This window comes from Sceloporus occidentalis, unplaced genomic scaffold (assembly GCF_023333645.1).
Source record: "Sceloporus occidentalis isolate IW3139 unplaced genomic scaffold, rSceOcc1.0.p SCAF_2, whole genome shotgun sequence".
Lineage (NCBI taxonomy): Eukaryota > Metazoa > Chordata > Lepidosauria > Squamata > Phrynosomatidae > Sceloporus > Sceloporus occidentalis.
The window spans coordinates 57,951,185-57,978,336 of record NW_028316982.1 but is presented as its reverse complement, the minus strand read 5'-3'; the positions used below and the strand labels follow the sequence as shown (position 1 = coordinate 57,978,336).

At 40.8% G+C, this 27,152-nt stretch overlaps 1 protein-coding gene and 1 pseudogene across 1 annotated transcript; both read right to left on the bottom strand.

Annotated features, from left to right (window-relative positions):
• Window positions 1-1,948: 1,948 nt before the first annotated feature.
• Window positions 1,949-26,593, bottom strand: KLHL24 (kelch like family member 24). The gene is made up of 7 exons (XM_089509568.1): window positions 26,466-26,593; window positions 17,140-18,119; window positions 15,998-16,182; window positions 15,119-15,237; window positions 14,260-14,448; window positions 9,939-10,127; window positions 1,949-6,399 (listed from the first exon to the last, which is right to left on the bottom strand). Exons 2-7 carry the CDS (start codon window positions 18,057-18,059, stop codon window positions 6,199-6,201), a joined length of 1,803 nt encoding a protein of 600 aa, XP_089365694.1. The 5' UTR covers window positions 18,060-18,119; window positions 26,466-26,593; the 3' UTR covers window positions 1,949-6,198.
• LOC149318383 (lissencephaly-1 homolog pseudogene) lies at window positions 11,327-13,316 on the bottom strand (annotated as a pseudogene).
• Window positions 26,594-27,152: the final 559 nt, after the last annotated feature.

The window sequence follows — 27,152 nt, the reverse complement described above, 5'->3', positions numbered from 1 at the left end:
AACAATTTGCTGCAGGCAGTGACATCTGTTTTGGCTGTGGGGCAAGACTGTTCTTCCCATGCAATGTGGGGTGGTTCAAAGCTGTATTTGACATTTGGGGCAAAAGAAATTTTCAGGTCCTTATTTAGTTGAGTGAATGAGCAGTGTTTTACGGTTTTACACTGATAAGTAACTAGAAATGAGGAAGCTACTTTGGCCATGTGGTGGATCTCTGGCTTTGCATTCCTCTCTGTTGAAAACACATTGCAGAAATAATCCAGTTTGAGACTGCCTTAACTGCCCTGGCTCAGTGCTAGGGAATCCTGGGAATTGTAGTTTATCATGGCACCAGAGCTACCTGACAGAAAAGGCTACATGAATAGTCCCCTGGCCATCAGAAGGAAAATCAAATGCCGACCTCTGACTTCACCAGTTTATTGAATTGTTTTTTAAAGTATGTTTTAAATTTCACATTGTTTCATTGTATTTTAAGGGGGTGGGTGGGTTGGGGCATTGGACTGTATATTTTAACCTTGTAAGCCACCCCAACTGCATTGTGTAGAGAGGCAGGATATAAATTATTATTATTATTATTATTATTATTATTATTATTACATGTCTCACAAAACTACAGTTCCCAGAATTCCCTATCATTGAGCAAGGGCACTTAAAGCAGTCTCCAACTGGATTATTTCTGCAGTGTGTTTTGGACCTCTGACTAGTTAGTCCTGCTTCCAAGCTTGCATGACAGATTAACATGGAAATGCAAGTCCATGTGTGCAGAGTGTCATTTCTTTTGGATGGGTGAGGAGGTATGAAGTCTCCAGTTCAAAACCCCTGAGCCAAAAGGGTCTAGTCATGACCTGGGGCCCACTGACAACATACCTTCCCTATTTGGCAGGGATAGTCCTGATTAATCCTCTGTTCTCTCACTTTTTCACCTGTTTTTAAAATGTCCCACTTTCCTTCTCCTCTCCTACTTTTCCCTTTTGTCCTCAGCTTCAGTCTAAGCACATTGAAATTAAAGTGCAAAAGTAGTTTGTGCTCAGTTAACTCAGTGAGCAGAGATGAGGCAAAAGCAAACTGAAACCTATCCTACCTTAGCTATTCTTCCTCACTATACTTGCAGTCTTGACCACATTCTGATGTTGCTTGGCTATATGTCCCACTTTTTATCCGTGAAACATGTGGGTATGCCACACTACATAATTATAGCATTGTTGTTCCATTTGAAGTACTGTCATGGTTCCAGATGTTGACCATAGAGTTGTGCTGGAGGACCTAGGTTTCTAGAGAGGGATTCTCTCAGGTTTAAAAAATGTTACAGTGTGTCCTTTTTTTTACACGGGGGATCCGTTCTGGACTCCCCTGCGTAAAAAAAAATGCGTATGCTCGAGCCCCATTGAAAGTAATGGGACTTGTGCATGCGACAGTGGTGTGGCAGTGGGCACGCACCCCATTCATCTAAATGGGACGTGCTGCCCTGCGTGCTCCCAGCAGCAAATAGTGTGTCTGTGTATAACACAGGCGCACTGTATTTGCAGTTTTCCCACTTTCATGGGGGTCCTGTGTTCCTAACCCTAGAGAATATGGAGTGCCCACTGTAGATGTCTTGTTATTGACTCTTCATAGCTATCTGCCTAGTTGTAGTTAGAAACAGGCCACACTACAAAAAGTGATTTGTATCTTCCTCCTGCATCAAAAACTGTTCTCACAGTAGTCTCATAATGACAGAGTTTGCTCCTAGGAAATGACATCTTCCCTGCAAATGTGTTATCATTTTGTGCATTGTATCTATGCAGCACTGATAAAATTGTGTGTAATGAGAGCCTTTGTGGCTGAATAGCGGGGTATAAATAAATAAATAAATAAATAAATAAATAAATAAAATAATCTCAGTCTATATGGTTACATGCATGTCATATCGATTAAACCTGAATTCCCAAGAAGTGAAAAGAATGCAAAGCAAAATGATACAAATTAGCGACATTTATTCTGAATTTGGATTTTTTTGGGCAGAGATTACACGAAGAATAGATTTGTTTAAAAACATACAGGCGCTATTCTTTGGATTAATTATACAAAATGAGCTACAATCACATGCTTTTCACCCTCACTTAAATACTGCTACATACCATACACAGTAGCTTTAAGCAAATCAATGATCATCACACATACTCATAAATACATACATGTTAAAATATTGAGTGGTACACTTGAATACAAGCCGATTAAATGGTCTTAAGTAGGGCAGTATGTTCATAAAGCACATTAATAAAAACAATATAATAATTAAGCTATTCCAAGTACTGTCCCTAGTTCAAATCTCTGAATTATAACTGGAATTTTTTACCTGGTGGGTTTCATTTGAGGTTAGCTGCCGTATTTTCTGTTGTAATGAAATATTTTATTAAATAGATGAAATGTTTTTTTAACTAGATGAAAAAGCAACGTTGACCTATTTGAGTGCTTTTAATTATTCAGAACATTCTTATGAGGGCACGTCTCATATCAGGATCTCATTTAAAACAAATCAAGCCTACCCTTCTGAATCTAATTTGTGGTTTTGTAAAACTAGCATTTGAATGGGGCTTAAAAGTCACTTGACATTGTAAAACCAAATGCTAGACTTTTCAAGGAGGCACTTTCCTCAAATTTTTGGTGGTCTTTTAAAGACCTAGGTTGCAATTATTTCCCAAACTATCTGTTTAGAAAAATGGAAGTAGTGACAGAAATTTGGCTTATTTCAAGTGAAAATCCATGTCATTTCTGTATCTAAAGCTGTAAAATAGATATACCAGTTTCTTTACCATTGTTCCATATAGCTGGGAGTATGGATTTATGATCTGGAGGGAAAATGTTTAAAAAGCAAGAAATGTTGATGGATAGGTAAGATATCTTTTATGAGATACTGTGAATCTAAACTTGACCAACTGTTTTTTCACAGTGGGAAACTGTAGATTTGATGAGTCTACTATAGTTGGAAATAACTGAACGTTGCTTTCAGTATCAATCTTCTTTTTCAGACTTAATATAACAACCCCTTTCTCAAATTTTTGTTTTATAAAAATCACAACTTTAACTAGGATTCCACTCACAACTATGACAAACTAAGTGCATTTACAGAATAGGCACAATTCATAGGCATGAAGCTCAGGAGTAACTGTAAAAACATAGATATAGCACAAAAACAACCAACTTCTTCAGGTCATATTTTACTTAACAATGATTACACTAATTATTGTATTAATACAAAAGAGATATATTTAACTGATAATGGTCCTCATTCACAGGAGCTTTTTGTTTGGTAAATTGAGAGGAACTAGTGAAACAAATCCTTTTAAATAATTTGTCTTGGAATATAGGTTACTTATTCTTCCCTTGGTATCAGTGGATTACTACTCATTTGATTTCATCTAGAAAAAGATGTATGTAATTCCTGAGTGTATTATTTCACCATGTATAGTATTCTTCTATCATTATTCCTCTGCCAATTTTGTCACCTGGTTTTAGCATTTTACTTCTGCATATCATGAGTCAAAACATTAGTGCAATTGTGCTGAGCAAGAAAAAAATAGGAAATCTATTATCTCCCCAGGAATTAGCTGTGTTCCCAGGATCCCTGATTAAGGAGGTAGAACCTGCAGTCTTAATGAGGCTACAAAAGTAAATTGGTATTGAGATATTTGAATTTCACATATGAGTATGGTGTAACTATCACTAGACTGTGGAACATCTTGTTTTGTGTTCACAGTTGGATGACAATCAGGATGAAAGTTAAGGCACATTCAGTACTGGATGGAGATCAAGGCAGCAGATATTATTACATAAAGGCTGTATTTCCATACATGCTCATGTTAGAAGTCCAACTTTGCTCCTGGGGATTTTTGTCTAAACAAACATGCATATTATCAGATTGCCACAAATTAATCTGTGTGGTAGCATAGAAGATCACATGATGCAGGCATACCCTCCACTGCCCCTGAAAACCAATCTGGAAGTGACCATAAGTCACTTCCATGGTTCTTGTGGGAAGCAGGGCTTAAATAATGTGCCACTGCAGGAGGCCTCCAAGAAGAGCAATCAATCCTTTCTGGGCTCCCACCATTTTTAAAATATCAGAACAGAGGCTTTTGGGATCTGCCCCATTTTCCACCCCTGCAATAAAACAATTAGAAACCAGCTGAACAATGTCAGGCTTAAAAGTTGGATATGGAATAATACACCCAACTTTCTTCTCTATGAATTGGGAAGGATTGGGTTGTGTAAGCATAATAATCAATGTCCTATGAAAAGTCATAATATTCAGAATATAATCTTTAAAACACAGTGAAGTAAGGCTCAGGAAACTGACATGTAAAACAGTTTACTATGGCAGGTGGACTGTACTGTTGTAACTAATTTTAACTCCTGTGTCTAGCAGACTCAGTTACAGGCAGCCCTTCACATCCATGGGAGTTGTGTTCCCGACTCTCCTGTGGATGCCAAAAACCACAGGTAACCAGAATGGAGAAAATTTACATTGGAGATTTAAGTGTACTCAGGTTTACTCTGATCCCACCTCCAGAACCTTATAATTGCTGATATACCTGTGGCTTTAATATCAACTCTTTCAGTACATTTGATGGTGAAATGAAATTCATGTCAGCTCATGCTAAATTGAAAAATTCTTAAAAGTGAAGAAAGGTTCATTCTTCTCTCCTTTACCTTTTCATACTTTACAATTTACAGTTTATAATTTATAGTAATAAATCATATAACGCAGACCTGCAACTACTTGCTAAATTTAAGAGACAGGTGTATATTAAATATTTTCTTTCTTTGATGGAACAAGCAACAGTAAAATGGATATTAATTTCTTGGTATATTGGTCCAAAGGGTTATTTTTCATTATGAATTAAAAAAACAACCTGTGGTCATTTAAATGAAGCCATCTGAAGGTGCATCTACACTGTAGAAATAATGCAGTTTGACACCGCTTTACCTGCCATGACTCTGTACAGAATCCTGGGATTTGTAGCTTTGTGAGGTACCAGCATTTTGGCAGGGAAGACTAAAGACCTTATAAAATTACAAATCCCAAGATTCCATAGGGTGGAGCTATACTTAAAGTGGTGTCAAACTGTATTATTTCTACAGTGTAGATGCAGCCTGAGAGTGACAAATAACAATACAGAAGCTATAAGAATATGTGACTGAAATAAGAGAATGTATTCTGTCTTAAATCAAAATGTATGGGTCACATACAAGATTTGTAGTGGGCAATTGTGACTTCATGCCTTCTGCCCTCAGATGCAGGTGTAAATTCTAAGCACTTGAGGGATAACCAAGTAGTCTTAAGATTTGGTTTAGAAATAATATTCAGAGCAACCCTATGACATTATTAGAGTAATACCAAAGCCCATTTGTTTTATTAAATGAATATCCCTACATACACAGGGTATATTTGAAAACAGTGCTCACTGACAAGTGTCAATTGTGTTATTAATGTATTCTGAATTAACAAGTCTGTTCTTCCTGCAGTACATTAATGCCAAGATCCAGTGGTGTACTTCTGTATCCATCATCAGCAAGACAAGAGCTTTTCCCCCTCTTATTCCTGCAGCTTGCTCTGCCACAAAAACCTGCTCCAGCCCTTTGGAACATACTTTTCAGGTAGAGAGAGATGCAAGATGAAGGGGGAATCACAAATTCTGGGGGAAGCTGCAGTGGAAGCATAATAGTGAATCCTAGCCGAAACCCCCTTATTCAAATAAATTCAACTAATGAAAGAACCTTGAAAAGTGAATTTTGCAATTCAAGCCATGTCTTCTTAGATCATTTATATAGAAATCATGGTTATGAATTATCTTTAAAAATAAACTTAACATTACTTACCACAAAAAAGATATGAAAATACAAAGACATCTGTAAAACCAGGCATGAATATTTACAAAGTGCTGCTTCACATCCCAAAATTAAGATTATGATTATAGATAATACAGAGTGAACATGATCCAATCAGTCATATAAACTATCCTTATTTTTAGACCAAAACATGTCAAGTATCACTGAACTGAAATAAGAAATATTTAAATTATTTTGAATGCATTTTTGAATGCATTTTTACATGTTAAGAAGCAGAATGTTTTTCTTTCCAGATGCCACTATGGAAAAAGTGCTTTCCTTCTCCATTTCAGTTTGTAACATGCCACTGATCTCTTTGAATCTCTCCTCTTTTTAGAGTTTGAAGGACTTTTCATTATATCTGTGAATAGTCACACAGCCATGGTATGAGACCGGTCTGGGCATAGCTGCTACTCCAGTGATGATGCTGGTTGCAGGGTCATAACAAAGAATAGTATCTGTGGCCTCTCCATTTTCTCGTCTCCCACCAAGGATATAGATTTTGCCATTACACACAGACATGCCACAGTTTTCCTGTTCAAAATATATTAAGAAATAAGTGGTAATGAAAACATAAAACCCTAATTGTCATTGCTGGGAGTGATGCTTACTTTTGAAAGAGCTACACAATACTAAAGTAAAATCTAACATAGACATTTCTTCAGTATGGGGTTGGCTTATAATTCCATGCTGATATACTTTTGCATATTTTGTGCAGTTTAGATTATTGAAAATATTTTTACCTTTAAGGAGTCTGAATGTGTGAGTTCTACTGGGGTATTCATTATTTCTGGAGGATACCATCAAGTACTAGTATCAACCCAGAAACATAATTTCTGTAAACTCCTAAGGGAGCACCAGTATAATAACTTTGTGGTATTTAGTTATTCCTGTTCCAAAGTAGAATTGATATGGCTGTTTCTGACCTCTGCAATCCATGAGGAAAAGGCTAGATAACTGCAGTCATCACCCCGGATTCGCTGATTTCCCGTTGGCTGTTTTGAATTTCTGCGGACGGGAAGCCTCCTGGGACAAAAATGGAGCACGCACACAGGAGTGCATGGCCATTAAAAACAATGGGGCTCCAATATTTTTGGTTTTTCTGATTCACCGGTGTGTGTGTTTTTGTGTGTGTGTGTCTGGAATGGACCCCTGCGAATCGGAAGGGATGACTATACTAATCATGAGATATATGTAACAGAACACAAATACAGTATATAAGACAATAAGAACTGAGATACTAAATTAGGAAATACACATGACATTAGATGAGAAAAGATGTCAGAACACTGGAATCTGAACGTTTTCTCATTAGGTTACAATGGGGCAGGCATTCTGAGGCCCTCAAGATTTTGAGGAACTACAATTCCTATGCCTGAACATATGCCTTGCTCTAGGACCCATTTATTTCTCCTTTTAGAAGTCCACAGAATCCACAGAACTTTCCTCCAGCATCACATTTCAAATGAGCTGATCTTTCTCTATCAGCCTTCTTCACTGTCCAGCTTTCACAGCTATACATAGCAATTGGAAATACAATGGCATGGACAATGCTGACTTTGGTATCCAATAATGTATCTTTATAACTTGAGGATCTTGTCTAGTTCCTCCATAGCTGCCCTTTCAAGTCCTAGTCTTCTGATTTTTTGACTGCAGTCTCCATTCTAATTAATGACTGAACGAAGGTAGGGAAAATTCTGAACTATTTAAATGTCTTTTGTCTAAAGTTATGTAAGTAAGTTGTCATTATTTTTGTTTTCTTAATGTTCAACTGTAAACCTGCCTTTGTGCTTTCTTCCTTGAGTTTCTTCAGTAGTTGTTCCATGTCTTTTTCATTTTCTGCAAGCAGTATGGTGTCATCTGCAAATCCTGATGTTCCTTCCTCGTTCTTATGTTTTTTCCTCCAAATCTAATCCAGCTTTCTGTATGAAAATTGAGTGATAAAATGCAGCCTTGCCTGATCCCTTGCCTATTGGAAACCATTCTTTTCCTCCATATTCTGTCCTAACAGTGGCCTATTATCCTGAATACAGATTATTAGGATAATGAAACATTGTGGTACACCCATTTCTTTTAAGGCAACCCATACTTTTTCATGATCTACAAAATCCAAGACTTTGCTATAAAGCACAGGCTGATTTTCCTCTGAAATACGTTGATGCGTTCCATTATTCAAGGTATGTTTGCAATATGATCCCTACTGCATCTTCTTCTTTTGAACCCAATTTGGACACCTGCCATTTCTTCACTCCATATACGGTAAAAACCTTTATTGTAGAATTTTGAGGATTGCTTTGTTTGCATGGGAAATTAATACAATAGTTCAGTGGTCACTGCAATTCCTGGTGTCCCCTTTTAGGGAATCCAAATATATACTGAGTGTTTCCAAGTTGTAGGCCATTATTTTATTTTCTGTATTTCCTGACATATTTTAATAGTAATTTGAGTGGATTCTGCTTCTGTTGCTTGATACAGCTCTATTGCTTTGCCATCTATTTCTGGTGGTATATATTTCCCAAGTGTTTTGAGTTCAGCTTCTATTTCACTTTCTAAGATTGTGCATATAGAGAAACAGAACAGTTTGCCATTGGCAAGAGGGTCAAATTAGGTTGCATTTATCACCCTATCTATTTAAATTATACATTAAACATATACAGAAAGTTGGATTAGACTTGGAGAAAGGGGGGATGAAAACTGGAGGAAGGAACATCAGGATTTGCAGATAACACCAACTAGCAGGGGGAAAAAAGAGCAAAGACTGTTGAAAAATGTCAAAGATGAAAGTGCAAAGGCAGGTTATAATTTTATTTATTTTTGCAGGCTTAACTGTATATATAAAATTCAATAAAACCTCCTTTTCACTGCCTACGCTTCTTTTCTGGCCATTATTATTATTGGCTGCATTTCATCATCATCATCATCATTGAAAATAATTTTGTTGTACAGAGGAGAGGGGTGTTAAAAAGAAATCAAATATACTAGATGTACCACTGTTATGTAGCCTAGAGCTGGTGGCAATTGCTGCCCAGTTGCATAGTTTCCACACCTTGAAAACAGAAAGGTTACAAAACAAAAAAATGCCACACAAAATAGATAATTACAAAATGAATAAAATAGAAGAACGCAAAGGCGTCTGGGGAATTTAGCAGCTTTTGGAAATACATTAGTAAAAGATCAATACTAGCTTAACAGATAGCACAAAGACCTAAAGATATCTCTGGCATGATTCTAACTCATCAGATGCCACCATTAACACTTATAAATGCGTATCATACTTCAGGCATTATGGTTTTATCAGTCCAGGATTCAGGAACAGTAACATTAAGCTGTTCTACCCTTTCTTAGAAGTATAGGTAGTGTTTGGAAAGTCATCTAATGGAATATTTTCTGAAACACCAGAGGCAGTTAGATTATGAAGTATTTTAAGAAATAATCTGAGCCTAGGCGCAAAGAAATATCTTGAGCCTTAAAGGTAGTGAAACCAGACTAGTAAAGTTACCAATAAATTCCATGCCACATCCAGTTGCAGAAGCCTGTACTTTTCCATGTTCATTTCCAGTGATTTCAAAAAGCACTAAGCTAAGCTCCCAGTTTTATTTCGTTTGGGTTCGATAGTGCTAGTAGTTTGTTTGGTTTAAACACTTTGTTAAGTATTTTGATTGTAAAGTAGCCTGACGTAAAGAAGGCACAAAATAAAAATACCTTCAATAAATAAGTAAATCAATAATCTAGAAATGCAGTGATATGCTATAATAAATAGCTGGTGTGGTCAGCTTTTAGGGGTTGGGGCACTGTATACATACCTTGGGACTCAGGGAGGCCTTTCAAACCCTTAGCTCATTGATTTCCTCCCAATTTTTTTTTTTTTTTTTTGGTAATTTTATTTTTCAACCAAAAAATGCCAACAAACAGTGGTAGCATTTTGTCAGTTGAAAGTGTTATAGAATATTATTTCTAATGAATGAACATTTAAAGAACATGGAATTCTTTGCAGCCTTCATAGATGGGAGTTTACACAGTTTATTAGAAATCACTTCATACTACAGCATTTTTACTAGTTCTTTCTTGTTTACCTGTCTGCTGAATGTATTCTGCACATGCATCCAATAGTCTTCAACTGGATCATAGCAATATATTGCCTTTGTAAGCCCTCCAGCAACATAAATGAGATTGTTTAGTGATACAGCTGTTATACATCTCTTGGCAATTGGGATTGTTGCACGGAGCAGCCAAGAATTACTATCAGGATCATATGACTGAACCTGTAAAAGAAGAAAAATATTCAATTCTAACACCTGCTTTAGTCTAAGAAAAACAGTGGTTGTAGATTCAATTTCTTACACTAATTCATCAATATCTACAAACAGTTGGACAAATTAAAGGTTATCAACTTTGTACTACTGATTACTGAAGAATGTGTACTTTTCTTCTGGCCAATTCAGATACAGTGACAGCGTTTAAGGACAAGAGCATTTGAGCCTCATGAAAAATAGACCTAGATTATCCCTGAGTTTATGGAGTCTGAGAAGCATTTATTCAATTTTTATTAACTTCAGCTTCTCATATTAACTGATCCCAACAAATTTGGTAATCTTAACTGTGGTTTGACTGAAGCTATATGTTATAGTTGCCTTGTTTTAAGAAACTATAGGCAACATTAACCACTATTTGGTATTTAGAAGACATGCTAAAGTGCAGTTAAGTTCCTTCTTCCCTTCTTGTGGCTATGTTCAACATAGAAGAGGAGGAAGAATATGTGACTTCAAGAGAACCTCATCTCATTGCCATGATAAAACAATGGTTTATTATGAAGTCTGAATGCAGCCTTTGATTTAGATCAAAGGAATACAGAGAGTAGAATATTAACAGTACAACTAATACTTTTTCTATAATTATAATCATCATTCCTTCAACTAGCAAAATCCTGTTGCTTCATACCGATTATGCTGCAGGCATGATGAGCCCAAATTCAAACAAATGGAAAATTCTCTTTTGGATGAGCATCTTTCCACATAAAAAGGACAGGAAATCTGTTTTGTATAATCCTGTCCTATTATAGCAAGTAAGAAGAACAATTCATTTGAGGATACCCACCTTCACTGTAGGAAAGAGTGTGATGCATGTGTACAGCTTTCACTGTACTCACTGACTAGTGGTACTTGGTTAGCTGTAGTCTCTAGGTAACAGCATCAGGTTTAGTGTATTTCTTCCCATCTGCCTGTCTGAGCTTGGAGCTTCTGGCTCTGCAAAATTTTGTTGCAGGTCCCTGCTTGTTTCTTCTTTTTCCCTCCAGAATTTTTTAATTAGTATCCATTAATTACATAAGATTCTAAGTTGCTGCCTTGTTTATCTAGTATCCTTAGATTTCATAAGCACACTTAAATAATGTTACAGACATATGTGTTTCGGAAAGAGACCTCACCCGCCCACCCTCAAAATATCCCACATGAGAGTCACTAGTTTATAGGCATCACCTGAGAGGAGAACGGGTGTTTCAATTGATCCAGCACAGAACAGTTTTGCTGGCACCAGTTTAAGTGCCCCCAATTCAACCAACCAACGTCGGCTTTCTCAGGTCTGATGTAACCAATGCCAGCCCATGTTCTTAAACCTATGATGCTTCTTGACAACGTATGTAAATTTACAGTATACAATTTGGATTCACCATGCATGAATACTTTGTGTGTAACATTTAATAAGCTCAATCTACATCTAGAATAATTTACATGAAAGGACAATATTTATTTTAAACAGAGCTCAATGGGGAATTATGGTATCTGAGTGCATCCAGAGGGGGAGGGAGAAAGGTGGGTCAGACGTGAATTCTATCAACGGCACTCCCACACTTTTACTGTTTGATCTACACTGCCCATGACCACATAGGGCACTGTCTTGTGGAAATCCAATGAGGTAACAAAGTGTTTGTGCACATTAAGAGTCTTCATGCATCTTTTGTTCTTGTAGTCCCAGACACGCAATGTCTTTCATCAGCACAGCTGAAAATAAATTTCCCCCCAGAATGGATGAGGACACCACGTACCCAGTTATCATGGCCCACAAGAGTCATAAGGCACATGCCAGTACTAATGTCCCACAACTTAATGGTCTTGTCTCTAGATCCAGAAAGCAGGAAAGGCCCAGGCTAGCCACCCTTTAGTCTCAGATCCTGTAGCTTGCAATATGGTGGAGTAGGAGCTCTCAGGAGCCCAGGAGATGCACTCTACCACATGCTCATGTTCTCTAAGTTCAGCTTTGCATTCCTTTGTTGCTACCACCCAGACAAGCACTGTTTGGTCATTGGAACAGCTGGCAATCAGTGTGCCATCCTGGTTAGGCCGTACCATGTGGACCCATTCTCTATGCCCCGAGAAAGTCTTCACACAGTAGCCTGTTTGAACTTCCCACATTTTGATGGTTTTATCCCTTGAGATGGAGGCTATATAATCCCCATTGGGCATGATGGCTACAGAAGAAACATCATGATCATGACCATGCATGGTTCTGATACATTCGAAGCCTTGGAAATCCCATCATTTAATAGTCATATCTGCAGAGCAGGAGGCCAACAGCTTGCCACTGTAACTGAAGGAAATATCCTGCACAGAGTCTGTGTGGCCCTTCAGGGTTTGTTCAAAATCGCCTGTCTCATAATCCCATATTTTTATTGTGGCATCCTCTGAAGCAGAGACCATAACATTGAAAACTGGATGGAAAATTACTCTTGTGACAGGACTCCAGTGCCCACTCAATGCAAACTTTTCTGGAGGACGATGGATCCACTCTTTAGGGCCTTGCTTCTGGTCAAGAGATCCAACTTATGTAAATTCTTCCTTAGCTTCATTTAGTTTGGATTCTAATTCCATAACCTTCTTCTGTAATCTTATAACTGATGTACCTTTCCCCCCAAGAGTCCAGCATACTTTTTATCTAACTCTTCATTCACATCAAACTCTGCTTCCTTTTTAAAAACAGAGTATGACTCTTCGTAACCATTAGAACAGTGATGGTGAACCTTTTAGAGGCCTAGTGCCCAAACTGCAACCCAAAACCCATTTGTTTATTGCAAAGTGCCATGTCCCTCTGGCTTTCTAGTAACAAACTCTAGCAAACTCTGTGCTGAGGCGACAGCACATGTGCCCACAGAGTGGGCTCTGAGTGCCACCTCTGGCACAAGTGCCATAGGTTCGCCATCACTGCATTAGAACAAAGATAATCTGCTATCCGTGACAGCACCATTGCGGCTGTGATGTTAGATCAACGTCACTCTGCTGTCTCTTCGTCAAGCAGCTCTGGGACTCTGAGATCCACAATTTGGTTTGCCACCAAGTGGCTCCAACGAAAGGACAACTCTTCTCCAGAAGTAAACTCTCAAGGAAAAGACTAGATGCATTCAACAAGGATTCATTCCATTGGTGCTGCTGCTGCTGCTGCTGCTTGGAGACCACTCCCATTCACCGGTTGTGGAGGTGATTTCTGGGCCTTTTGGAGGGAAAGAAGCGGGGCCTGAGGAGGAGAAATGAGGAGCCGAAGGCTGAAGAGGGGCCCCAGAAAGAAGATGGAGGCGGAGGAAGGGTGGAGCCCAACAGGGCGGCAGAGGAAGAGACAGCACACATCTTCTCCTTCTGGGGCTTCTCCTTCAATGGAGGCCCGCTCTTCTCAGGAAGGAAGGAAAGGACGAAGAGGAGAAGGAGGAGAAGGGAGCGAGCAGTAGCCATTGCCTCAGGGCCCAGTCCAAGCACCCCTTCCTGTTTTTTCTAAAATTTAATAGCGCTAAGCTATTCGTCTAACTGTAAAAATAGAGCCATACACAGCAATGCTCTGCACACTTGAAGGATATGCATCTGCTTAAGCAAATTTAATAGAAGAAAATAGAAAGAATCAACATGCAGACAGCCAGAAAGAACAATGTAGACAGCCAGAAAGGATTCAATAGATTTCAGGAACCATGGAAAGCTGGCAGTGTCATGTGGGAGTAGGGAAATAGTCTCTTCAATTACCAAACAGCTTATACGATACTAGAGGTGGGGATCAGAGTTGGTGAAATGCACACTATATGGACAGGTTTCATGGGTGTGTGCATGTAACCCTCCCTCCCCCGCCCCGTTTCCTAAACTCCAGGACTGCCCACCCACTAACAGCAATGGAATCATCCTTTCACCTCAGTTCTTTAGAATTATATACCACAGCAAGGGATAGTTTGAGAAGGGTAAAAATGAAGAAATAAACATTATCCTGCCCCCAACATTTGAAAAACCCTCATAAGGCTGCTATTTTATGCTGCCTGCACACTGAATAAAGGCCATTCTGCAATATTTTACTGGGGGTCCCCACTTGTTTTTAAACAATTACTGAGTTTTAAATACACATACAATTAATTTAATATGATTACTCAACCTTATCAGAGCATGTGTTATCATCAGGACCTCCACCAATCACAAACAGTTTGCCTACACAGCTGGTAACGGCTGGAGAACTCACTGCTTCTTTAAGAGAAGCTACCTCTGTCCATCGATTGGAAAATGAGTCATAACATTCTACACTGCTCAGTCGATTTTGCCCATCATATCCTCCAACTACATATACCTATAAAAGTAAAGAGAAAATGTTAAATACTTCCTTATCCCTTGCTTATTTTAATGAACATAAGTGTGAAATTATTCAAAGCCTTAGCATTTTAATTAGTGACCTGATGGGTTTTTTTTAAAACATATGTAATCTAGGACCAAACAATTTTCAATTTAAGAAAAGAGTTATATTTACAAATTTCCCTGCATCGAAAAACATGGAAACTGAAAGTTAATTAGGCTTCTACCCTAAATTCCACATTGTTTGCAAAATGAATGTGATATATAGTCTCAAATGGTTGCTTATAACTGAGAGACCATGTGTCCTATGGAAGTTCCCCTAACTAACTTGGCAATGGGTAGAAATGGGCAAATTATGAATTTTGGTTACATCAAATTTTTCCTTTTCTCAATGGCAAAGTTAATTTCAATCCCATTTTAACCAGCAACCTATACGATGATGATGATTAGGAATGTAATGTGAAATTCAGACCAAAATTCAGCCGCTCTGATAGCCCTTAGGGCTGAAGAGTGGGGTATAAATAACATAAATAAATAAATAAATCATCTGTTAAAGGAACAAACAAATATTCTTGAAAAATTAAAACACAACCCTGTTTCAGAATTTTGTTATTTCATTTGGGTCATTTCTAAGAGAAGAAGTATTGCTAATAACAAAGCTCTCTTACTTTACCAAGGAGGACAGCCATTTTATGACGCCATCTCCCTTTATTTAGAGAGGCAACTCTGATCCAAATGTTAAGCTGAGAATTATAAATCCACACATCACGGCTATTGATTCTTCCACCTTATATAAAAAAAAAAAGACATCAATTTTGCCAAAATTAAACAAGGGATGCATTTCATTGTACTCAATATTAGAAAAATATCCTATTCTGATGCATATACATTTATAAAAATAAAATCTGCAGTAATCATATTTGTTTATAAAAATATACAGTGGGCCCATGCCTTACGCAGGGGATCTGTTCCGGACACCCCTGCGTAAGGCGAATTCCACCTATGCTCAAGCCCCATTCATTTGAATGGGGCTCGTGCAGGGCAGTGCAGGAGCGTGCGGGGCGCCACAGGTGTGCGCCCCATTCATTTGAATGGGACACACCGCCCTGTGCGCTCCCTGCGGCTTGAACATGTATGCTCAAGTCCGCGTAGAGTGTGCCCGTGTATAACGTGGGCGCACTGTATATGCTTCTAAGAATTGTTGGCCATGGAACAAAGAAAACAATACTCTTTTATCTAATCCCACCCACCAACACACACATACCACTGGAATAGTTTATTCAATATGATATAGGATGTTGCAGCCATTTGTTCAACATCAAATGGGGAACTTGTATATTCTTTGTAAAAAGGTTCATTTCATACAGATTTGGAATTTTCAAATATAATAAGGAAACTGTACATGTTAACTGGATACTTTGAAAGTTATCCAATAGTAGGCTAGTTACACACCTCTCCATTGACTGGATGGCCCTTGCGGTCTCTTCCAACTCTATGATTCTATGATTCTTTACAATGCTTTTGTGTGTAATGTAATTTTTATTTACCTGAAACAAGAATATCATTCCTCAAAGCACAAACTGCATATTCAGACTTTGTAAATTCTGGCAGTTTAGCCAAAGATTTCCATTCGCCTGTCATGGGGTCATAGCACTCTGTATATGGCAAATTAAAACCACCAACACGTTCACAGCCTCCAACAACAACAATCACTTCAGAATAGCCAGTTGATCTGGAAAAAGAAAAACAAAGATTCTCTTTGTTGAAAGACATACCTAAGTATCTAAAAGTTACAATGTTTGAAAGCTGGCTGAACAAATAGATTCAAGAAAACATGAAAGAAGCAACCATTCAAACATATATTCAATTTACTAAATTATGTAGGAAAAAAATTAGTCTCAGAACATTTAGTATTTCAAAAAAGTAATCCAAGTTTACAGACCACTGTCATGAGACCAAGAAAAGTACATATAATCTATAAGAACAAAGAACTCTGACTCATGGACATATATTAAAGAAAGAGGTGCTTAAGTTCCATTTCTAGGGAAGTAACCATGTTAGTCTATAGCACAAGAAAAACAAAGTATCTTGAGTAAATTTCAAGAGTAATATATGAAACCAAAAGGGCTTAATTGTGTGTAACCTTTCCTAAACTCCTTAATTAACATCTTTTGCCTCTGAGCACTCTTATAATTTCAATATACACGACTTTCAATAAGGAAAAAAAGGCTACACTTTTAAAAAGATGATGCAATTTTTAAATTAAACAGATTAACTAGCCAGATGACTAACAATAGGCTGAAAGATATACATTATCCAAACAATTCCTCTCCAAATGCATCTGAAGAAGTAGACTTAGGTCTACAAAAGCTTCTTCCAATTTGTCTCAAAGGTGCTACAAGATCCCTCTACATGCTCCTTCCAGTAGTTAGCTCTCCATATACATGGATTCTTTATCCATGGATTCCACCATCCAGTTTGAAATTATTAAAAAATATATAAATTCCAAAACTCAAACTTTGCTGTGTACCACTTTATATAAGGGACATCATTTTACTGTGCCATTGTATTTTATGGGACCTGAACATCCATTGATTTTGGTATCCATGTGAGGTCCTAGAAACAAACCCCAGAGGATACCAAAGGCAGACTGTGTACAACAGAAAAATAATCAGCTAAGCCCACTCACCTCCGTGGCCTAGTTCTTGGTGACATCATTTCATTTCCAAGTACATGGTACCTTCTTGCTTCATGCAGCAGTTGATAACATTCAGGGGAGTTTTGGATCAACTGGTCTACTTCTACTGTCTGAACAAAGTAGTTTGGGTGTAGTAAAGGTAGCCTGACATGGGTGAGAAGTTCCTGTAGCACTGAGCGTCTGAGATCAACAGCCCGGTAAACCCAGCGCATGACTGCTTCAAAAACCATCTCCTCTTTACTGATCACCAGTTCGTCACTGCAAATGTAATCAATAAGCTCATCCTTTCCAAGCTCAAGGAATTCTTCATGCTGGGCCACATCTTCAAAATTTTGCAGTGCAAAATTTCTACATTTGGTAAACAGTGTTTTCAAAGAATGCGTATCAGCAAAACGCTGGATTCCTAGGCAGTTGCAAGGATCCAGCTGCTCTTCCAGGAATTTAGCACATGCATCACGCAAAACGCTTATCTGAAAGAGACTTGATGTTTCAAAGAGATATTGCACATTCTCTGTTGTGATTTTTACTTTGCCTGTATACACGTATTGTAAAAAGCAATCCATAGCTTCTGCAAAAATTCCATTGATTTCTACCAGCATTTCCCGGCTTTCTCTGTGATCATTGCAAAACATAGCTCTGAAATAACTGCTGCAGGCAGAAAGGACAGCTCGATGACAGGGAAATTCTCTACCTTCAACACAGATTATTACATCTGTGAACAAGCGACTGTCACGAAATTCATTGAAAATCTGAAGTATGCTTTCAGCATGGGATGATCCAGAAGAGAAATCAAAGAACTCATGGCCTGACAAGGACTTTGGGTCCATTTCAAAAACTTTACGCTTCGTTACTGGGGATTCCTGGGCCCGACCATCCCCTCTGTTCAATCTGCGACCCAGTATTAGTACCATTGTTACATCAGTTGTTTATAATATCATGGAGAAATACTGAAGATTGTCTCCTTTTGGTTGCTAAATGTAAAAATAATATTTAAAAAATTAGTTGACTATAAACACCACCATTATACTTGGACAGTAGCTAGCCTTGGTTCTCTAAACATCAGTATCCAAGATATTAAATAACACCATTGAGCAACACACATCATACAGACAATTTCACCCCAAATGTCATACAGTCAAAAGGGACAATTTACAAAATATATAACACCAGCGAAATGCATGATTCACAAAGGACCTTTCTGTCACAACATAAAAGACCTTCAAGGTAATGTACACTGTGCCCGCGTCATACATGAGTGCGCTATATGCCATTTTGAGCATACATTGAAAGCGGCGCGGGAGCACGTGGAGCGCCAGGGGCGGAGCATCCCATTGTGACTAATGGGGTGTGCACCCATTGTGTGCGTGCGCCGCCGCATGCACAAGCCCCATCCAGTTAAATGGTGCTTGAGCATGCGCAGTATTTGCTTTACGAGGGGGAGTCCAGAACGGATCCCCCGCGTAAAGCAAGGGCGAACTGTATTGACCAAAGGCTCACTCCTAAAGAACACTCATGCTTTAACTGTAAACTTTAATGCATGTAATTTTAATATTAAATAGGTTTAAATTAAGTTAAATACGTTCTTACTCTTCTTCCCCGCATGAATTCTTGATCATTTTTGCCTGATAAAGAAGGTAGCAAGCTTTGAAAGGCAGTGTAATTTCTCTTGTGACTTATGGTTGGCCTAATAAATGTATCACTAAAGGAATCTGGATTTTGTTTAATGGCCAATACAGTTCCCCATTAATATTTTAACTGCTGGGGTTAATGTTAGCTTTGTGTTATTTAGTGCTAGTATTCTGGGCACGTATGAGAGCAAGACAGAAATGCCTCTTTTCCGTTGGAGAGGAGCACTACCACCTACGTCACATCTGCTCTTGCAGCTACTGAAATGACCATAAGGGTCTCCACTGATATAGATTGATGGCTGGTGGTGTCCCCAGTAGGGATAGGTCTAAGGTAGCTTGGGTTCCATTGTATTCAAAAGCACTATGTTTCCCAGGAGGTCCCAGGATCTCCTATGCCACTCCAGTAATGTCTCCTTCACAGAAACCAATGAGTGTGAGACAAACATAAAGGTGAAAGGCAACAGTAGCCAACAAAACCCTGGAAGTTCAGCTTTCCTGGGCTGATTAGATGGAGGGCAATAAAGAAAATAATAAATTCTCCCTCAGCTCTGCCCTGTGCACTCCATCAATGCAAATTACCAGAGACATCCATACGCATATTCCAGTGCTTTCTAAACATATCTAGGTATTGAAATGGAAGTTCTCTTCTCAGTTCAAAACCACTGAAGCATAACTTGAATATGGCAATGGCCTCTGAAATGGAAACAATATGCATATATTAGTTCTGCATGTGTTACTCCCTCTCAATTCATGAAATTCAACTGAATGAATTTGCCAGGTGTGTTTGCAATAAGAAAACACTGTGAATCCTGGGTAGCAACTTTTGAGAATGAGAGAAATTCCTCTCAGAGAAATGGGTCAGTGGGTCAGAGAATTAGTGTGAATGAACCCCTGCAAGAGTAAGCCTGTGAAAGAAAAGAGCAAGAGAAATACTGTTACTGAGCATGTGGAGAACAAGTGGACCTGTGAAAGTGCTGGGGGTGGGCAGATAAATGGGGCCTCCTAGAAGCTGATTCCACAGGGCCCCTAAATCCTCCACCACTCCCAATGCCTCCAATGGTTGCCCAAAGGCATCTTTGATCCCTCCTCCTCTCCTTGGGCCCTATCCAGCCCCCACTCCACCTGTCTTACTGGACCAGAGGAGCAGCTTGTCACACACCTCCACCTATGAGCAGGAGTGCCCAGCTGGCTGGCCTGTAGGGTGGAGGTGACACCGTAGAGCAGTGGCGAGCTCAGGAACACACTCTGTTCCAGTGGCTTGCAGGAAGTGGTGCACTTACTCCTCTCCTCCTCAGATGGCTGGTCCAAAGTGCTATTCATTTCGGAGTGGAGCCACCAAGGCCATTTATCCTCTGTACCCAAGGGCCAGAGCCAGGTGACAGCAGTGACCTCTGCTGCTGCCAGGGGCAGTGGCAGATACTGGCTCTCCTTAGGCCACTGTAGGCTGAACTGCATTGAGTGGGAGTGCAGGCTCATGCTGCAGCAATAACCGAGAACTGCATTAATATATGTATAGTGTCTAGATCAAGGGAAGTACTGTATTTTTTGGTGTATAAGACAACTTTTTAACCCAGGAAAATCTTCTCAAAAGTCAGGGGTCGTCTTATACGCTGGGTGTCATCTTATAGGGCAGGTGCTGAAACTTACGAGCCAGACTGGAGAATCTGCAGTCGCCGTATATGATGGAGGGAGCTCAAAAACGGCCATGGCCACATCCCCACAATATGCGGCGACCATATGAAAGCAGCAAGGGCGGCGCTGTAAAAATACAGTAGAAGAAAATCCATTCACCAGGATTTGTGGAAAGAAGTGACTTAATGTGGTCCCGATGACGAGGCGAGGGGGGTGTAAGTGAAGGGCAGAGCAAACTGCAGGCGTCTGGGACGCCTGGGGTATGGAAAAAAGAGCCATGTTTGCGCTACCGCTCTGATAGTCTTGGAGACAAGGAGGGCTGGGCAGGCATGGAGAGCTGACCAATCCAAGCAGGCTTTGTATACAACAAGTTTTCCTGCTAAGTACCTGCATGTCATAAGCATTTGAATTAAAAGTACCATATTGAAATCGAATCTGATTTTTAAATTTTTTTATTTAGTGTGCGTTGGAAGAGGGGTAGTCTTATACGGCGAGTATATTCCAAACTCTATATTTTAACTGGAAAAGTTGGAGGTCGTTTTATAAGCCCAGTTGTCTTATATGCCGGAAAATACGGGTAATAGTGTTATTCTATTCTGCTTTGGTCAAGCCTCACCTGGAATACTGTATCCAGTTCTGAGCACCACAATTCAAACAGGATGTTGACAAGTTGGAGCATGTCCAGAGGAGGGCCACCAAATTGGTGAAGGGTATGGAAACCTTGTCCTATGAAGAAAGGCTTAGGGAGCTGGGTATGTTTAACTGGGTATGGAGAAGAGACAGTTAAGAGGTGATATGATATCCCTATTTAAGTATTTGAAGGGGTGTCATACTGAGGATGGAGCAAGCTTGTTTTCTGCTGCTCCAGAGACTAGAACACAGAGCAATGGATGCAAGTTACAGGAAAAGAGATTCCACCTCAACATTAGGAATAATGTTGTTCGAAAATGAAACACACTCCCTTGAAGAGTGGTGGAGTCTCTTTCTTTGGAGGTTTTTAAGCGGAGGCTGGATGACCATCTGTCAGGGATGCTTTGATTGTGAGTTCCTGCATGACAGAATGGGGTTGGACTGGATGGCCCTTGTGGTCTCTTCCAGCTCTATGATTCTATGAAATGGAATAGTCATGGGACAGGTGGAGTGGGAGAGAAGAAGTGGGAACTCAGAATGGGCCCCAACAATGGCTATGATTCAGTGAACTTCCCCACTCTCTTCTTCCTCTCTCAGGCAGAGGTAGCTGCTCCAAGCACACTTTTTGTCTCTAGGACAGAAGAAGTTTGGGAAATGGAGGAGGAACCAGGCCCTCCAAGTCTCATGCTCCCCCCTAGTCCCACCCACAGTTTGAGAACCACTGTCTTAAACACTGCAAGTTTGTAGTGGCATCACTAGGATTGGCGTCACCTGGTGCGGTAACTCATGGTGCCACCCCATCCATGTTGACCTCCTTCCATACCATACTATACCAAATCCGTAATAATGTTTTTTACACTAGTGTTACTCATAAATTGTAATTCCTATATTCACTGAATGTAATGGCAATAGTTGTGACATAAACAACTAGCAAAATTAAAATTATGTCTTTAAATTACAATATCAAAAGCATGACCTAAATGTCTTTACATATACTATAGTTTCATGTGGTTAACGTGAAAATTGGACACAATGTAATATTTTAAATAGAATTTTAAAAGAACAAAATTTGATTTAAAAAAAATTAAATTTTTTAAAAACATTGTGAAATAAAAAAAAATCCTGTGGCTTCCTTTGTCCTTCCACTGAGCTTTACTTTATTCACACCATCTCTTAAAGCATTTTATAGGGAAGCAGGCAAATGCCACAGCCTGTTTCTGCCAAAACAAAGATGATGAGAAGGGTTGTCACACTCACCCTTAGCGTGTTACCTCATGCGGTCTGCACCCCCTAATACACCACTGCCAGTTTGGAAGCTTTAGCATGGAGTCCCATTTGCTCTGAAATGCAGTTCGGAGGTATTCCTTGAACTGCCCCTCCTCTTGCGATGGACAGGTAGTGGAAGTAGCCACTTGGTATATGAGCCTTTTGTATCCTCACAGCTGGAGCGCTGAAAGGCACCTTATCCAAATCTGCCCCTGAATACAGTCTGGGAATCCCAGCTGGTCCAGAATGTTGCTGCTACCCTTTCATCCTGAATCCAGCAGGCCAGACTATATATATTATGTTAGTTGTTTTCCAGTTTCTCTAGTTGCTAATTTGCTTCCAGACTCAATGTAAAGTGCTTGTTTTGATCGTGCAATCCTGAGGAGCCCGCAATCAGGGTATCTCACACACCATTTCCTCCCATATGAACTTTACACCTGAGATGCTTCCCTTTGGTTTTCCAAAAAAGCACATGCAACAAATAGGTATGAAAGACATGGTCCTTTTTATTCTAGCATCTAGCCTCCTTTTTACTCTAGCATCTAGCACTACAATACACTCTCCCACCAGGTTCAAACTATGTCCCTACTGTTCCCTGCTTTGAGGAGGGTTTGAAAACCACCTTGTTCCAGAGCATTCTAAGAACAGGGTTACTTTTAAATGTGTTCCTCCCACCCTCCACTGGTGCACATAACTTAGACTGGCTGTTCAACTGTATTTTACTCTATGAATAAGTTTTATTCTGCTTCTAAGCTACCAGGGATATACTTCATTGCAGCTGGAGGAGTATGGCAGCTAGAAAGTGGCTTATCTAGAGCCACCTGAGTTCATAGCTGAGGAGATATTTTCTCCAATTCACTTTGTTTACATCTACTGTAGTTCTCTATAAAAACAGTTTAGATAACTTACCTTGTAACAGCAGCCTAATGTAGACAACACTATTATAGCTTCTAGGTAATCAGAATTATCTTGTAATGATTAACTTGAGACTGGATCTGCCTAGAAGGCAGAAAAAAAATTACTTCCTTGAGGACTGCACCTGCCTAACTATGGCGCAGTCTCGCGCCGCTGCTGGTTGCTGTGTCCGGGAACCACAGCATCCAAACCGCGCGGTTCCCGGACACAGCAAAGAAGAAGCACAAAAATCGTGTTCCTTCCTCAGCCCTGGAAGAGACACCATGAGGCACTAGTCGCGCACTCGAGCATCACTTCTGCTGCGAGGCATGCGGACAAAGAGCGTCTGCTACGTCAAAATGGCGGCGGCCGTGTGGAACAGCTGCTGCCGTTTTGACGTAGTCATTACACGCGAGGGGCAAGGCACATCAGGAAACGCCACCCCTCACACGTAATGATGGCGCCTCATGGGCCCGTCTGTAACGCGCCTATATTTCCCAACATTCACCTCATATTGCCTTCCCATTAATGTACTCTGCCCCATTTATTTTTATTTTTATTTTATTTATTTAGGTATTTATATCCCGCCCTTCAGCCCTAATGGCTCTCAGGGCGGCTTACATTTATTATTATTTTTAACCAGACAATTCCCTGCCCGCAGGCTTACAATCTAAAAGACACGACACAAAAGGAGAAGGGAATGGTGAGGGGGGAGGGGATCAGGTCCAGCATTCTTCTCTCCCTCTGAGGCCTGGACCAAGGCAGATGGACCGGAGGGAGGGCTCTGCTTCTTCCAGGCAGGCCTGGTGGAGCTCGCCTGCATCCTTGGGAATCCGAACCCATCTCGAGTCATAGTCCAAGGCTCAAACCACTGAAGGAAAAGCATCCACTTGCCCATGAGACACTGAAGAGCTGAATTTAAAATGTCGCACGAGCAGTGATTAGATGTCCTCTTTTCCCAGGACATATCCTACATTTCAGCCTCTTATCCAGGAGGAATTCTGAAATGTCCTCCATTTTGAGCATGGATTTATATTTCTACGAGCGTTTTTAGTTTTTATTTGGTCACATCCTCCATTTCCAACCTTCTGTTCTGGAGGAATTCTCAAATGCCTTCTATTTTAAGCATGAATTTGTACTTCTATGAGTGTTTCTTTTTTTAATGTAGTCATGTTTTCTTGGATGCCCTACACTTTGCGGTGCCATGTCCTCCTTTTTACTTAGGGCACCTAACTACGTGTGAGACAAAAGAACTGTTCATGGATAGTGAAGCCCGCGGCTGAAAGCAACGGAACGGGGCCAACGGACGTTACTTAGTACAATACAGTGCTACTGTGAGGCGCCTGAGGCAAAATAACCGCCTCCTTGGCCCTCTTGAACTCACTCCCGAAGGAGCGTCGGAAGGAGGCGACCGTTACACAACTGGCCTCCGTTCGAACCTGAGGAGCCACGCGCATGCGCACACGCCCCCTCCTTCGCACACATCCTCTTCACCTTCACCCCGAACAGTCTTGGAGACAAGCCACGCCCCTTTTCAATTTTCGTCCAATTAGAGCACTCGACTCCTCAAAAGCTCCCCCCGCTTGGCTGATGTTTGGATCCAATCCTCGCCTTTTTCCCCACCCCCTCCTTCCAGTTGTCAAGAGGGAGAAGGGAAGAAACTATAAAAAGAGACGGGGGGGGGGGAAGAGGGTGGAAAAGTGAGACGTTCCTGTCTAGAAATACACTCCTCTCCCCCCCAAACGTCTTTTGTGGTTCACTCCAGTCCATATACCCAACAGCTGTCGTTTCCTTTTCCTCACAAAACGCTCGAGAGTGTTAACTGTTTCTGTTGTCCCCCCCCAAAAAAGTAGTCTGGTCCAACTGAACCAACAAGAGCCACTTGGAAGCGACCAAGTTTGGGGGGGGGGAGGAGACAGAGAAAGGAAATGGCAGCCTAAGGGCCAGTTTTCGCCACTAGCAAGGCAGTGAGGGAGGGAGCCATGGCTCCATCTGCGGCTGCATCCACACTGGGGAAATAACCCGGTTTGGCACCGCTTTAAGTGCCTCCCTGGCCCAAGGCTATGAAAGTCCACAAAATGGATCCCTCTTCAGAGAATAAAATCCACAAATCAGGGATACCTCTCCAAATAACACCCCAAATCCACAAATTTTGATCCCTCTCCAGAGGACACCCCAAATCCCCCAAACAGATAACACCTCAAATCCCCAAAAGAAGGATCCCTCTTCAGATGACGCCGAAGATCCACAAAACAAGGATCCCTCTTCATATTAACATTCAAAACCCACAAAACGGATCCTTCAAATTATGCCCCAAATCCACAAAACAGGGATCCCTTTATTGGCCCCACGAAAGAACCCTTGCATCGGGTCTTTTGCGCATTTTGGTGGCCGAATAAAGGGATCCGTTTTTGTGGATGTTGTTGCACTTTGCTCTAGGGCGCTCCATAGGTTTCCCTGAAGGGAGTCTCCATCTAACGTCGGGATCTGCATTTCTCTTTGTCGGGACTCGTCCTCCTTCAGGTTCTCTGGCCAGTGTTCATGAAAACCCAGGATTTCCGTGTCCTCAAAGGCTCTCCTTGCCTCCCTCCCTCCCTCCCTCCCTCGCCACGCACATTGTTTTTCCACCTTTAGATGAACTAACCCCGCTTCCTCCCTCGAGGCACCAACAAGGGAAGCCACAACAAGGGAGCATGATGTCCAAGGGATCATGTGTGTGTGTTGTCTGGCTCTTTGCTATGGAATTCTGGGAGTTGGAGTTTGTTGTGGGGTCCAGAGCGGAGCTCCGCTCTGGACCCCACAACAAACTCCAACTCCCAGAATTCCATAGCAAAGAGCCAAGACACTTAAAGCGGTGCCAAACCAGGTTATTTCTCCAGTGTGGATGCAGCCAATGGCTATATAGCACGGTTCTGGGGAGGAGAAGGTTCAGGGATGTTTAGATTCTGAGCCAAGCATCCATCTAAACCTTGCAGATTTTAGGACCAAAACAAGAGTGGCAGATTTCGCAGCCCAGAAAAAAAGCAGGGCAGGATTATTATTAACAACAACGACAACACTATTTGCAAACTTTGTTTAAACTCGTTTCACAAAGAAGGATCCCTGCCACTCTTATTTATTCTTATTCATTGCAACGAAAAGGCAGGATTCGAACTCAGCACTCTCCGGTTGTTTTGGTACTTCTGGATGCCCGCTTCCGAGAGAAAAACAAAGGCTGCTGTGGCTCAACCGACCCCATATATATATAAACCAGTATGTGTTTATTACCTGGCAGAGTGGCTTTCTTCCCCGCAGAGGAGAACCAGAAGACAGCCCTCCGTCTTCTCTTTTGCTCCTTTCCTTTCCTCTCCGTTTCAAGTTCCAGCTCAACTCAAAACAAAGAAGACCCCGAAACATGTGACCTCCCAGAGCCAAAACACATGACGTCACGCCCAGGCCGGCCAATCAGAGGAGGGCCGGCTGCAAAGACCCCTGGGAGATGTAGTTCGCAGGGATGGTGTGCCTTGGAGGCGCCGTGTGCAGCCATACGTGTCCGTTTTAGTCAACGCAGGGCGACCAGATATGTCCTCCTTTTCCAGGAGAGGTCCTCCATTTCAACCTTCTGTCCAGGAGGAATACGGAAATGTCCTCCATTTTGAGCATGGCCAAGAAGCATGGGTTTACATTTATATCAGTGTTTATAGCTCAGGGCGACCAGACATGTCCTCCTTTTCCAGGACACGTCCTCCATTTCAACCTTCTGTCTGGAATCTGGAAAAGTCCTCCATTTTGAGCATGGGGAAGAAGCATGGGTTTACATTTATAGCAGTGTTTGTGGCTCTTCCTTTTCCAGGACATGTCCTGCAAAAGTCTGCCTTCCCCAGGGCTTCTCATCTTTGAAAGCTTTAGTCCACTCAAGAATTGGAGGATTTGTCTCCTTTTGTAAGAAACTGATACACTCTTCCCTCCAGATCC